Below are 14,174 nucleotides of genomic sequence, written 5' to 3'. Positions count from 1 at the left end.
TCTTGCTCCTCCGAAGCGGTCATGTTAGCAAGCATTAGCTATCAGCTGATAGCCGACATGCTAGCACAACCAAAAGTCAATCGTCAAACATGTTACAATGGATGAATGGCCTCCATATTTTTTTTTCTGTTAAACCCGAAACAATTGGCGGAAGCACACAATTATTTGCACCTATCGGCATATTTTTATTTTAATTTTTTTTGCTCTTTCTGAGACGCCCTAAGATGCCACCCCGAACGTCTTGCTCCTCAGAAGCGGTCATGTTAGCAAGCATTAGCTATCAGCATACTGCAGCGTAATAGAAGATTCCGTTAGCGGCCCGAAAGGCTAATCGCGGAATTGACGCCCGAGCGGGCAGGGTGGTAAACTTCTCAAGAGGATGCAGAGAAAGTTCTGGCTCGCCGACGGGCAGTGTTGGACGTGAACAGCTGATTAGCTGCGAACGGGCTAGCTTTTCAACGTAAGCGAGCCAGATCGGAAATAGGTCCGGTCCGAGTTTTCTCTGTGTCTTTCACTCTTTTGTCAGACGGGATGTTTTGTCGCGTCTCGTTGTTGTGTTTCAGATGGCTCGGGGTACGATTCTCCGGAGCCCTTCCTGACGGACGGCGGTCGCAGCTGGAGGCCAGACTCTGTGGGCCGAGTAGCAGCTCCAGCCTGGCTCCTGCTCGGTCTCTTCTTCTGGCCGTGACCCACTGACCCCGCCCCCAACCGTCTTCCTGGAGCTCCTCGCCCCGGGATCCTGGGATGCCGGGCCGGACTGAGCTGGCTGTCCCTCGAAACTCCACCACCTCCCTCAGGGAAGCCCTTTGACCCCGCCCCATCCACCTTCCCTTGCACCCCCACTTATCTTCAATGCGACCACCAGCCACCACCACTGCCACACCCCCTGCCCACCCGCCCTCCATGGCCCAACCACGGACACCCTTTACCAGACCTGGCAAGTCTCCAGGGGGGTGGACCGGATATGTTTGCACTCTGGGAAAATGTCCTTTCACTCGTATCAGGATCTTCTTTGGATGTGACGATAGACTCTCGGCCGGCGATGAGGTTGAGGTCGCCGTGGACTTGTCATCCATCCAGAAGCTCGGCCCGGATGCACAAAACGGTTTTTGTACTCCCAAAGCCTGAAGCGCAAGTAGCCAAGCCTGCATTTTGTTTAATTTTTTTTTACAACCTAATCAAATTCTTGCCGTCGACTTAACCGATCGGGATCAATCGCCATGACAACCATGACAACTTTAACCATAGCCTGTTTTTGGGAGGCTTAGCGGGTGGGGTCTGGCGAGGGGTGTACATTTTCAGGTGGGATGTTGTTCTCGTCTCGTTTTGTTGTTTCTAAACTAAAGCATTTATCACCGCCTGCTCTCGACACAGGCGCCAGTCTTGCACTTGTCTTAGTCCAACGGCTTCGGGTGACTTCTGGAACCATGACTTTTTACTCCTGTATGAATGTACCACCGGTCACCCCCACCTCTTTTGTGTTTGTGTATCGTTACGACTGTGGTCACTTCTCTCAGACCGGTGAGCGGGGCGGGTTCTGGGGTTGCGGTTTCTTGGGGAACGGGTTCTCGGGACCGGGAGGTGGGGGTTTGATGAAGAGGTTGGCGAAGGGGTAAGAGGCGGCGCCACTCGAGTTGCATGACCACTGTGAACAACCCCTCAGAACAAGCTTGTTTGTATTGATGATCTATTTTTTCATGGGGGGGGGGGGGGGGCAGAAGCACCCTGCCGCCACTCTAGGTTCTCCCAAGACTTTTTTTTCAGACAGCTGACAGGAGGAGTCTCTCTCTTCGTTGGGAACGGCAGATGGGATGGAGTCACTGGATGAAACCAAGCGGCAACCATCCCAGAGACTCGACCCGCACCCGCAACAGACGCTTGCTTATTCGAACTGGTCTTGGCTCTTTAAAACCAGTCGGAAAGGAAAGCGCGTGGATTGTGACGAGGGTGGGAGTGCCACACACACACACACACACACACACACACACACACGCACATGCAGGATGGACTGAGTTTTACGTCAAAAGATGCGTGGAAGAAAGTGCAAATTTTGTTGCTGGGAAGCGAACATATCGGAGTAAAGCACTGTGAAGACACGCAGACATGCAGAGATACAGTCTGCCCTCGCAAGAATTTTGTGGCATTTTAAGAAAAAGGTATTTTTTTTTTGTAATTAATTTTAAAGGGGCGGCCCGGTAGTCCAGTGGTTAGCACGTGGGCTTCACAGTGCAGAGGTACCGGGTTCGATTCCAGCTGCGGCCTCCCTGTGTGGAGTTTGCATGTTCTCCCCCGGTCCTGCGTGGGTTTTCTCCGGGTGCTCCGGTTTCCTCCCACATTCCAAAAACATGCGTGGCAGGCTGATTGGACGCTCTAAATTGTCCCTGGGTGTGAGTGTGAGCGTGGATGGTTGTTCGTCTATGTGAGCCCTGCGATTGGCTGGCAACCGATTCAGGGTGTCCCCCGCCTACTGCCCGGAGACGGCTGGGATGGGCTCCAGCACCCCCCGCGACCCTAGTGAGGATCAAGCGGAACAGTACGGAAGATGAATGAATGAATGAATTTTACAGGTAATTTACAGGGTAATTTTTTAATTTTTAATTTTTTAATATATATTTTTTTAGTTTGATCAAAAATCACCTTTTTTTTTTTTTAACACGGGAATTTTATGGATCCTGTTTGAACATTTTTCGGAAATTCTCGAGTTCATGTCGCTCACTCGAGTGCACTGCGTTCCAAGACGAGGCGCCATTTCACTGGAGCTCGCGAGAGTAATAGTAGAACATCACCGCCCCCCCCCCCCCCCCGCACCCTCCACCCATTGTAATTTCCCGCTAAATTCTTGTGAGTTGCGGATCATATGTTGAAAAGCACACAATACAAGGCATGCACATATACACAACACAACACACACACACACAAACAAGGGGAAGCACTTCCTTCCCGGTTTCCTCTTATTTTTGTAGCATTTAAAAAAAAAATCACTGTTAAAACCTCCTGCGTGGGATGCAGTGATGGGGTGGGCGAGAGTGAGTGTAGCCTGTGGAAGATTAAAACAAACAAACAAACAAAAGAAAAAAAAAAAGGTGTGTCTTCTTTTCTTCTACCGATGCCGTCCTGCTATTTCTTCTCCGGTTCATGATCCGATGCTCATTTTCGTGCTTGGTGCAGAAAGATGCCTCGGGGTCCCTATGGTCGATTTTTTTTTTTTTTCAGGTTTTGATTTTCTATCATTTTATTTTATTTATATTATTTTTTTTGCTGACTTTAAGAATCCCCGCTAACAGAAAGTAGACTAGATCAAATGAGCAAATGATAGCGGAAATTATTTATTGTGATCACGCAGAAGGTAAACACGCTGCCTTTCGCTGTCCAATTCATCATTTCATTATTTTAGCCCCCCCACCTCCTTTTTTAATTGGCTTTGCATGTGGAACAACAATTGGCAGGAGGGGAATTTTGGCCTGGAAGACGGCAGTTTGGGCGCCAGCCAAGGAAGGAGCGCCATGAAATACAGATGGCAACGCATCTTCTGTTTTTTTTTTTTTTTTTCATTTTTACTCCCGTTTGTTTCCTCGCTCTTGTTTCCAGACAACAGGCTAATCCCTTCTTGCTCTTCTTCTTCTTTCACAAACTTTTTTTTTTTTTAAACGGAATTATGGAATTAGGGCAGCACTTCCGCCCTTGTTAATGAGCGAGAGCGTGATGAAAGAGCTCGATCTTGAGCGTGCCATCTGCACTCACTGTTCCGCACATGCATACATTGTATACCTTAGAGGGAATTCTTTGCTGCGCTGTCGGATCTGGCGTGAAATGATAAAAAAACGTCCGGAAAAAAAAAGTTGAGCAAGAGCACACACAAGCATGGGCCCAGATGGGGCCATGTGTTGTTGCTGAATAATGCATGCTATGTAGATGCTATAAAAGATACATGGCCAGGGCAGAGCTGGCCACCTTTTGACACTGAATGGATAGAACAGTGCAAAATAATACATTCGTGTCATTTGCTGTGCGGTGATACGATCTCCATAAACATTGTTACATCTCATTATGAAGTCACATCTCCATAAAAACCACGCGTGGCATGATGGGCGACTTGTTAGCATGTCCGCCTCACAGTACAGAGGTCCAAGGTTCAAATTTGGGCCCGGCCTTCCCATGTGGCGTTTGCGTGCTCTCTCCGTGCCTGCGTGGGGTTTTCACCGGGGACTGGCCCTGCGATTGGTTGGCAAATCAGTTGAGGCTCCAGCACGCCCGTGACCCTCTTGAGGATAAGCAGTTTAGAAAACGGATGGATGGATTCCAAACAGTACTAAATATTTGGTGGGTTACGTCTCACATAACGCGGTTTGGTAATAAGTCACTATTTTCCCCATGGTTTCATTTGTAGTGCTTTTTCCTGGGTCAGTTTGTCTCACAAGATAAAATAAATACATTAAATAGCCAGGTTGATTCAACGCAAGAAGAGGTGATAAAACAACAACAACAAAAAATCATCCACTGAAAATGCACATTGACTCATAGGGGTCTGAAGGAAATGTAGGTGAAGGGTAAATGCTGCACTCGTGTGGGGGGACACAGCAACGCTTCTTTTCTTCTCTCCGGATACAGATGACAGCTAAAGTGTGCGGCGTTCAAATACCCGGGCCATTCTACGACTAAAACGTTTTGACGTAAAAAAAAAAAAAAAAGTTCGAATTCCTTGCGGACAAGTTTCTTTCCTCCTAAATGGCCTGTTTTTTCTCTTTACCTTATACTTTCCAGTCGTCCTTAATTTGTTACGCCTTCCTTCTTCTGTACGGAAGCACACAGCAATACTGAAATTTACTTTTTATTCACAAAGTTGAACATTGGGGACACTTTTGCAGAAACGGCTCCAGCTTTTCTTCTTCTCTCCCGGGGCTAAAGGCAGGCTTGACTGTTACATAAGGGCCCGAGAAAGTAATTTATAACTAATGTTAAGTCAAATGCTATCGTGGCTAAACTGGGGCTACACGTTAATCACTGACATCCGATGGTCCCTGAAGGCACCGACCGTTAGCCACTCGCGCGCACGCCGCCCGTCAAGCGCGTACGTGCTCGTGATCGAGAAGGAAGAAGAGACGCGAGGCCAAGTGAAGGAATCCCGAAGTTTCTGACGAGTTCCCATACCTGACTCAAGGAGGAGTTGCCGGCTCGAAAACCTCGACGCGGGGAGGGTTTGAAGGTAAGTACCGACCGCCCTCGGACAACTTTATCGGTCTCTCGCCCCAGCCGTCGGCGTTGTTTATTTGGGTGGCGGCGTCAGGGGAAAAGCGGAACTAGCATTAGCCGACTAGCTCCTGGTCGGCTCCGTAGGGGGCCACTTTGCTCGGATCCTGCCGGTCGTCGACGGCCACTTTTTCAGCACAATGTAAGTGACTTTTACTCCTTTTAAAACAGTCTTTCCTCATACTTGGTTGTTCGGGTTTCACCGGCCGATAATTTACGTCGTTGTCTTTATTTGATCACTTTCGCGCATGCCAGTCATGCTAACGTCACCTGTTTCTCAAGTTAATGTTTTTTTTCTCGTGATATCACTAAATGCTTCGATGAGCACCGGTGGAGTCTTACATTTTTATTGCGCGTTTTAATAAAAAAAAAGTACAATTGTATCTTGTTTTCTCTCATCCCCTAAATATGAATTATATTAGTATTACATATTTTTTTTTTAGTTGTTAATCTTTCAAGTGGCGATTTTAAAGCCCCCTTGGCCCTCCCTGAATGGATTTCCCATCAATGACTCGGGAGGAAAAGGAAGACTTTTCTTCGGTGGTCTGCGTTAAAGCGTCATCGTGAGGAAAAAGCAAAGACGTCATTGTGTAGTGTACCAAGATCTGGTGGAACAGGTTTGGGTAGAAAAACCAGAACTCAACTCTTGGAGCACACGAATCGGCACGTCCACATTGGCCTTTTTCGAAAAGGTTTGTTGGTTAGGAGAGGCATGTGGGCGCATTGAATGCGTGAATGAAGGAAAACAAACAAACAAAAAAACCTTGGCCCTCCCGCAAGTATCCCAAAATTTCTCACATCAATATGGATGCACTATATTATCAATATTTAGGCTCGGCAATATGGCCTTAAAATTAAATCTCCCCCTCACCCCCTTCATAAATAGGTTTTGCTTTGACTATTGCACTATTCAAAATGTTTTGCTTTGTATTTTTTTCTACTGATATCAAACCAAAGTTTCGACTTCAGCAGAAATAATACCAGGAAATGTTTTAAATTAAAAAAAAATGCGATGAATTAACCAGTCGTCCACCATGCTTTCTCAAGTGCCAGTAAATTGTTTTTTTTTAACTCTACTCAATTGTTTTTTTTCAATTTAGGTTTAATTTGTTAGAAAGGGAGCATGTTTAAAAAAAATTAATCAAATCTAAAGTCATCCCGACAAGCTGATGCTCCCTTTTCCTTTTGCCGTTTCCCGTTCAAAGTGCCATCGCTGCAGCTTTGACTCCAAAGGGAAACCGTTGGCAAAGGAAGTGGGCGACGGGTTTCCAGTAAGCAGAATTCCTCCAAGGTTTCCTCGCTCCCCCCGATAGCTTTGTCGAGTTTTCCCCGTTTGTGTGCCAAAATGCGGCAACCGTTGCACCGCTTGAAGGAAGGTTGGAGGGGGGGGGGGGCGGGGGGGGGCGACGCTACATTCACCGTGACTTATGAATGCACGGCAACGTCCTCGGAGGAGAGCAAGTCGGGGCTTGCTGATGACTTTTCGATGCCCGCAAACGGCGTTCAACTGTCACAATCGGCCTGGATTGCGTTTTCGTTGCGCTAAACCGCCGCCATGCAGTAAAATTTCACAAGGCCTGTCAAACGTTGACTCGCAGCCATAAAAGAAAGAAGCAACGGAGATCACCAAGGATGGACTATTAACTAGCTCCGGGGTGCCTTGTCGTAACCTCAACATTTAAAGCGGGCACCTGTACACATGAGCAGAAAACCAAAATGACTTTAATAAACGAACAATAAGAAAAAAAATGCTTGCTAAGCCCCTCGAGCGCACGAACGGCGCCTGCTCGCCACGTGCGCGTTGTGATCGGTCGAGGATTTGATTCTCAAAATGATTTGATAGCAGCAGCCTCGGTCAAGTGGTAAAAGTGTCGTGGAACGGCTTGTGACCCAGAGGCGTCGCCTTCATTCCCACGTTTGCCTCCGATTGTGGTCGGATGTTGACTTTGACGGGTCGAAAAAGTGGCTAAAAGACTGACTTTGTAGTCCTAAAGTTGTCGGATGTTGACTCGTCCAAACTCCATCTTGTGACTCTCCGCGTTGCTCTTTGTACTCATAACCGAGCCGTTCCAATTTCTGTTGGCAGGTGTCAACGTTCAGACTCGTGACGGCGCTCCGCATCTGACAACGGCTCTTTCTTAGCAAAAAAAATATATATATATCACTATATATTTTTTTTTTGGGGGGGGGCTCAAAAATTTGCCATTTTCCTCAAATGGCAAATGAGGAAATTTGCCATTTCCTCAATGGAAATTTCAAATTCCATTTGAATCAATTTAATAAATTAATTATTACATTAAATATATTCATTCATTCATCTTCCGTACCGCTTGATCCTCACTAGGGTCGCGGGGGGTGCTGGAGCCCATCCCAGCCGTCTCCGGGCAGTAGGCGGGGGACACCCTGAATCGGTTGCCAGCCAATCGCAGGGCACACAGAAACGAACAACCATTCGCACTCACACTCACACCTAGGGACAATTTAGAGTGTTCAATCAGCCTGCCACGCATGTTTTTGGAATGTGGGAGGAAACCGGAGCACCCGGAGAAAACCCACGCAGGCCCGGGGAGAACATGCAAACTCCACACAGGGAGGCCGGAGCTGGAATCGAACCCGGTACCTCTGCACTGTGAAGCCGACGTGCTAACCACTGGACTACCGGGCCGCCCTAAATTGAATTAGTTATTAAATTAAATATATTTAATTATAAATTGAATTTAAAGGGATCAAAGTGTTTTTTTGCTTTTCAAAAAGCAAAAAAAAAATTTGCTTTTTGAAAGTTTTTCTCTGTCTCTGATCCACTGGAGAAAGGACACTTTGATCCGCTCCTCTTTCATCTAGAACTGCTTCAGACAACAAAGTGTATGCAGAAAATTGGTGAAGATTGCACGACTGTCTGTGTCCTATGTGTTGTCTTGCGTTATTTTTGTTATTTGGACTTCAAAATGGCGCCGCGAGAGTGGCTGCCTTTCCAGCAGCTCCTATTTTTTTGTTGTTCTACTTCTTCCTTTCATAACTTTGCTGCTGTGAATTGGGAATTTCTCCATTGTGAGACTGATAAAGGTTTTTTCTTATCTTATCTTATCTTTAAATTGGAGCGCCGCTGGCAGCCATTTTGGACAAAGTTTCGAAGGCCTACAGAAAATGGAGTTCTGTGCCAAAATAAGCATGCAACCTAAAACAAAGTGCTTCCCCTCTTCTTAAAAATAAAAAAAAAAGTACATTTCTACTTTTTGCCATTCTTGAGAAAACAGTTGAACGTTGGTTTCTTGAAAATCCTCTTTTCCGAGAAACTAAGGAAAAAGAGCCTCAAAGTGAAACGTTTGATGCGATTTTTATTGATTTATTGACTATTATTTTTTTTTTCATGCCGAAATCATTCCCCAAGCCTTAATACTTCACGAGGCAGCCATTTTGATTGCTTTTTCTCCACCGACTAACTCGTGGCGCTCTCTCGCAGGCCGCAGACTATCGAGCTCGGTACCAAAGGAGGAGCGTCCAAACTGGACAGCGGCAACATGGACGACATGACGGTGGAGCAGATCGCCGCCCGGGCCAACCAAGTGACCGACGAGGTAACGCCAGCGCGTGAGCGAGGAGGCGTCGCCCCGAACGGGAGCCACCTTCCGAAACGACGCGATTGCAAATCGGCGTCTCGCTAACGCCTGGAGAATATTTACAAAGCATCCCGATGCTCAGCTGGCTGGCGCCGCCTTTTGTCAACAGCGTCGAGATATTTTGTTGATTTAACAATTTGCGCGCTGGGGGGCAAAAAAATGGCGCTTTTATGGTGATGAAACGATTTGGAGAAAAAAATTGGGTGTGGTTTCGATGCCAATTAAAATTTTGCATGCTGATTCCAAAATTGCTGTTGGATGTCGTGTTTTTTTGTTTTTTTTTTTCCTCGCACAGCTTCTGCAAAATTTGACACAATTGGTCGGGACTATTAACATGCGCAAACGGAGTTCTGGCTTTTGTCGTAACCTCGTAATCACCGTTGCAGTATTTCATCTCATGCTGATTATTAATTTTTTTTTTTTTTTTTTTTTGAAATCTCCAAGCTCGTCACTGTTCAATCTTGGCGTTTTATGCAACGCGCGGACGCCAGCCGCCAACTTTGAACGGCCGCTACTTGTGGCGCTTCTTCCCGCTTGAACGTGCGGGCGCTTGATGATGTCATGTTTTTTTGTCTCTTCCTTCCTTCTGCCTTCGCCCGCTCGGCTGACATGCTGTCGCCTTCTGCTCAGTGGAGGTCAGAAACGAGTCCACTATCAAAATGATGTGCATTGACAGATCCGAGGAGTATTTTGCTCGCGTATCAATCAAAATGCCGACGTTCTTTGCTATTCTCGGCGAAGTTTAAATCAAGGCAACTAGACTCTTCTTTGTTGAATTGTTTGGATTTATGTGTTTTTTTTTTTTCCTTGTCTGAAAACATTCAAAAAGTGACTTGGGCAGCTCTGCTAAAAGGCGAATGAGAATTTTTTAATTTTTGAAGCATAGCCCTGATACGCTGCTCTACCAGTGAGGAGAAATAAAAGCTAAAGATGCCTCATTTTGATCGACGCCCTCAAAGAGATCTTTTCCTTGACTTCGGTCTTATCGTCGTGGTCAATCGTCTGCTAAAAATAGAAACGCGAGAATGTGGCACGCCTGCAGCAGTCATTGCCTGTGTCGTGTTTTCCATTCTTTGCGCGTTTGTCACCTGACAAGTAGGCGAGGGGGGGATGTGGGGGGGTGCCTTTGTGAATAGGAATGGAAATTCACAATCCGAGATAACGTGCATCGACCGTTCTCCATTTTGTTTTTGTAGTCGCTGGAAAGCACGCGGCGGATGCTGCAGATGGCCGAGGAGGTGAGACCCGACGACCGCCCTCGTCATCATTCGGCCGGCCCTTGACTGGACAACCACAAGGGAGCCCACAAACATTCTCGCATCCTAATTGACGCCCTGCTCTTTGCTGTTTGCAGAGCAAAGAAACTGGCATTAAAACCATGGTGGTCTTGGACCAGCAAGGAGGTGCGTATGGGCGGGGTCCACTGTCCTCCGAAAAGTCAATCAGTCTATTTTGATGTTGTTTGGTGGAAGACTTTTTCTTTTGTTTCAATCAAAATGTCGGCCACGGTGTGTAATGGCGGCGGACGCCGCGCCGGTGTTTCAGAGCAACTCAATCGCGTGGAAGACGGCATGGACCAGATCAACCAGGACATGCGGCTGGCCGAGAAGAACCTGACCGACCTCTCCAAGTGCTGCGGGCTTTGCGTCTGCCCGTGCAACAGGTCCCAAAACGCGCCTCCGCCCGTCATCGTGCCGTGACCCCCTGCGCGCTCGCAAAAAAAGTCAAAGTCGCCCTCCTTCCTGCCAGAGTTTCATCCATCGAGAACGACTCCCGCTACAAGCGCACGTGGGGAATCGGAAGCGGACTGGACAGCGAAAGCAACGGCGACGGGTCCAAAGTGGTGTCGAAACAACCCGCGGCCGTTCGGAACGGTCAAGTCAACGCGCCGCCGCCGCCGTCCGGGCCGTACATCAAGAGGCGAGCGTTCCTCCATGGATTCTTCGTATCATAGATTGTGTTTTGTTTTGTTTTTAATTGAGCATTCAAACATTTCGGTCTCTGTAACGGCGCTTCTTACCGGGACACTTGTCAACGTTTCAGGATAACCAATGACGCCCGCGAAGACGAGATGGAGGACAACCTGAACGCCGTCGGCGGCCTCATCGGCAACCTGAAATCCATGGCGGTGGACATGGGCACCGAACTCGACAAGCAGAACAAACAGATCGACCGGATCACCGACAAGGTAACATGACTGAATATCCGATCCCCCCCCGACCGTTAGATCATTAAAAAAAAGAAAAAAGAAATTCCTTAAAGTTTTTTAGTTTTTTTTACTGTTCTGTTTGGGTTCAAACATTTTTCCTGCTCATGACCACCACCACTTTGGTTTCTCCCCCAAAATATGACTCATCTAATTATGTCTTGTGTGACATTTCAACTTTATTTTTGTAAGATTCTGACAATGCTTGCAGTATTTTTTTCTTTAAAAAAAAAACATGACCAAATGATTCAGATTTTTTTTTTCCTTCTTGACAATTTTGACTTTATTCATGCATGATGACAGCTCCCCTCCCAAGTCCCCCAAAAACTTTCTTTTTTTTTCATGGCATTATAACTTTGAGTCACATTTCTTCACTCAACAAAAAAGACACATTTCCAAATGTGACATTGTGTTTTAATTGCTGCTCACTTTTTTTTTTTTTTTTTTGCATCCAGGCGGACATGAACAAAGTACGCATTGACGACGCAAACCAGAGAGCCACCAAGCTCATCAACTAAGAAGCCAGCCGCTCTCTCCATCCCCACACACGCATAGACCAGCACAGCCACGCAAGAACACACAATCGTCTTGTGTAGAATAGAGAGAGGACCGGTGAAAGGACTTTTTTTTTTCTATTGCAAAAAATCAATTAAAAAAAAAACGGCTTTCTACACACACACACACACACACACACACACACACGACTGTCACGCAAGAACACAAGCTCGCTATGCAGAGCGCCAACTGGTTAATGTATGCGGGATCCCTCAAAAACTTCCAACCGCTTTTAAAAATGGCCACCTTTCGGCAGCAAAAACCTATGAGGGAACGCATTGTTTTGTCGGTGCCGCTCTCAACACGGCTTCCGCCTGTGGACCGGTTTTAATCCCCCGTCAATGGTTATTGTATGTCTAATATCAAACCATGCATCTATTTAATTATTCCTTCAAGCAGAGCTGTGAATGAAATCACCTCCCCGGTCCCCTTTTTAAACCTATTTAAAATTCAAAATGTGCTTCCTCCCTGCCATGTCCCCGATACGTGGCCCGGCGTCCGAGGGATCGACAAGTGGATTGTAATGTAAATATCCTTGTTAGCGATTAGCATGCTAGCATTCAGGTCTGGTGATCGGTGCGCGGCCGCTGGCTCCGCGTGTAAATATGTTCGCTCAGCAGCACAACATTAAGAAAAAAAAAGCCTTTTTGTTTTGTTGAATTGTTTGTACTCAGTAATAAAGCTATTATTCCAAGTATGAATGTCATCTGCTCAGTCTTTTTAAATATGTTCGCTCGGCAGCACAACATTAAGAAAAAAAAGCCTTTTTGTTTTGTTGAATTGTATCAGGGTTCCCACGGGTCCTTAAAATTCATAAAAATCCATAAAAGAACTTGCAAAATTATGTTCTTAATTGTCCTTAATTTTCAGGAACAGCTTCTAAAATCAATAAAAATGCTTAAAAATTATCCTGTGGTGTTCATTTTATTTGTGCATGGGCCGTAAAAAACAACCATGTATAGTAAGGCATTTTTGACCTGAAAAAAAAACGACGATGTAAGACGTTTTTAGCCCCAAAAAACGACCATGTATAGTATGCCGTTTTAGCCGAAAAAAACAACCATGTATGGTAAGGCGTTTTTAGCCGAAAAAAACGACCATGTATAGTAAGGCGTCTTTAGCTGAAAAAAATGACCATGTTATAGTAAGGCGTTTTTAGCTGAAAAAAACAACCATGTATAGTAAGGCGTTTTTAGCTGAAAAAAACGACCATGTATAGTAAGGCGTTTTCAGCCCGAAAAAAATGACCATGTATAGTAAGGCGTTTTTGACCCGAAAAAACGACCATGTATAGTAAGGCGTTTTTAGCCGAAAAAAACGACCATGTATAGTAAGGCGTTTTTAGCCAAAAAAAAACAACCATGTATAGTAAGGCATTTTCGACCTGAAAAAAAACGATGTAAGATGTTTTTAGCCCCAAAAAACGACCATGTATAGTAAGGCGTTTTTAGCTGAAAAAATCGACCATGTTATAGTAAGGCGTTTTCAGCCCGAAAAAAATGACCATGTATAGTAAGGCGTTTTTGACCCGAAAAAACGACCATGTATAGTAAGGCGTTTTTAGCTGAAAAAAACAACCATGTATAGTAAGGCGTTTTTAGCTGAAAAAAAACGACCATGTATAGTAAGGCGTTTTCAGCCCGAAAAAAAATGACCATGTATAGTAAGGCGTTTTTGACCCGAAAAAACGACCATGTATAGTAAGGCGTTTTTAGCCGAAAAAAACGACCATGTATAGTAAGGCATTTTTAGCCGGAAAAAACGACCATGTATAGGAAGGCGTTTTTAGCTGAAAAAATCGACCATGTTATAGTAAGGCGTTTTCAGCCCGAAAAAAATGACCATGTATAGTAAGGCGTTTTTGACCCGAAAAAACGACCATGTATAGTAAGGCGTTTTTAGCTGAAAAAAACAACCATTTATAGTAAGGCGTTTTTAGCTGAAAAAAAACGACCATGTATAGTAAGGCGTTTTCAGCCCGAAAAAAAATGACCATGTATAGTAAGGCGTTTTTGACCCGAAAAAACGACCATGTATAGTAAGGCGTTTTTAGCCGAAAAAAACGACCATGTATAGTAAGGCGTTTTTAGCTGAAAAAAATGACCATGTTATAGTAAGGCGTTTTTAGCTGAAAAAAACAACCATGTATAGTAAGGCGTTTTTAGCTGAAAAAAACGACCATGTATAGTAAGGCGTTTTCAGCCCGAAAAAAATGACCATGTATAGTAAGGCGTTTTTGACCCGAAAAAACGACCATGTATAGTAAGGCGTTTTTAGCCGAAAAAAACGACCATGTATAGTAAGGCGTTTTTAGCTGAAAAAAACGACCATGTATAGTAAGGCGTTTTTTTTGGCTAAAAACGTCTTACAATACATGGTCGGTTTTTTCGGCTAAAAACGCCTTACTATACATGGTCGTTTTTTCGGCTAAAAACGCCTCTTTGTACATGGTCGTTTTTTTCGGGCAAACAACGGCTTACTATACATGGTCGTTTTTTTCATGTCTTTTTAAATTTGCGCCACAGACATGCAAACCTTGCAAAAACACA

The 14,174-nt window shown here is 45.4% G+C and overlaps 2 protein-coding genes across 4 annotated transcripts in view; both read left to right on the top strand.

Moving 5' to 3' along the window:
* Nucleotides 1-3,194, top strand: part of efna2a (ephrin-A2a) — a 120,926-nt gene extending 117,732 nt beyond the window's left edge. Inside the window, exon 4 of one of the 2 annotated variants that reach the window (XM_052085608.1) lies at nucleotides 564-3,194. In XM_052085608.1, the coding sequence (XP_051941568.1) occupies nucleotides 564-688 (125 nt within the window). In that variant the 3' untranslated portion in view covers nucleotides 689-3,194. The remainder of the gene's footprint in view (nucleotides 1-563) is intronic. The other variant, XM_052085607.1, reaches the window with a different exon arrangement.
* A 1,842-nt stretch (nucleotides 3,195-5,036) lies between these two features.
* LOC127614327 (synaptosomal-associated protein 23-like) lies at nucleotides 5,037-12,322 on the top strand. Of its 2 annotated transcripts, none has more exons than XM_052085599.1 (8): nucleotides 5,037-5,203; nucleotides 8,708-8,822; nucleotides 10,061-10,102; nucleotides 10,219-10,267; nucleotides 10,410-10,527; nucleotides 10,614-10,784; nucleotides 10,908-11,052; nucleotides 11,526-12,322. In XM_052085599.1, the coding sequence occupies exons 2-8, from the start codon at nucleotides 8,766-8,768 to the stop codon at nucleotides 11,586-11,588; spliced, it is 645 nt and encodes a 214-aa protein (XP_051941559.1). In that variant the 5' UTR covers nucleotides 5,037-5,203; nucleotides 8,708-8,765; the 3' UTR covers nucleotides 11,589-12,322. The 2 variants fall into 2 exon arrangements, with proteins under 2 accessions (XP_051941559.1, XP_051941558.1); XM_052085598.1 differs by lacking the exon at nucleotides 5,037-5,203 and adding an exon at nucleotides 5,221-5,389.
* The last annotated feature ends 1,852 nt before the right edge of the window (nucleotides 12,323-14,174 follow it).

Source organism: Hippocampus zosterae, chromosome 14, assembly GCF_025434085.1.
Source record: "Hippocampus zosterae strain Florida chromosome 14, ASM2543408v3, whole genome shotgun sequence".
Classification (NCBI taxonomy): domain Eukaryota; kingdom Metazoa; phylum Chordata; class Actinopteri; order Syngnathiformes; family Syngnathidae; genus Hippocampus; species Hippocampus zosterae.
The sequence above is the reverse complement of the archived record's forward strand: the minus strand, read 5'-3'. Positions and strand labels throughout refer to the sequence as shown.

Bases quoted from the DNA above. Each gene is read 5' to 3' on its own strand.
- LOC127614327 (XM_052085598.1), top strand. The intron at 10,268-10,409 runs GTGCGTATGGGC...CCGGTGTTTCAG, and splicing joins GGTCTTGGACCAGCAAGGAG to AGCAACTCAATCGCGTGGAA. The intron at 10,785-10,907 runs GCGAGCGTTCCT...TCAACGTTTCAG, and splicing joins TCCGGGCCGTACATCAAGAG to GATAACCAATGACGCCCGCG.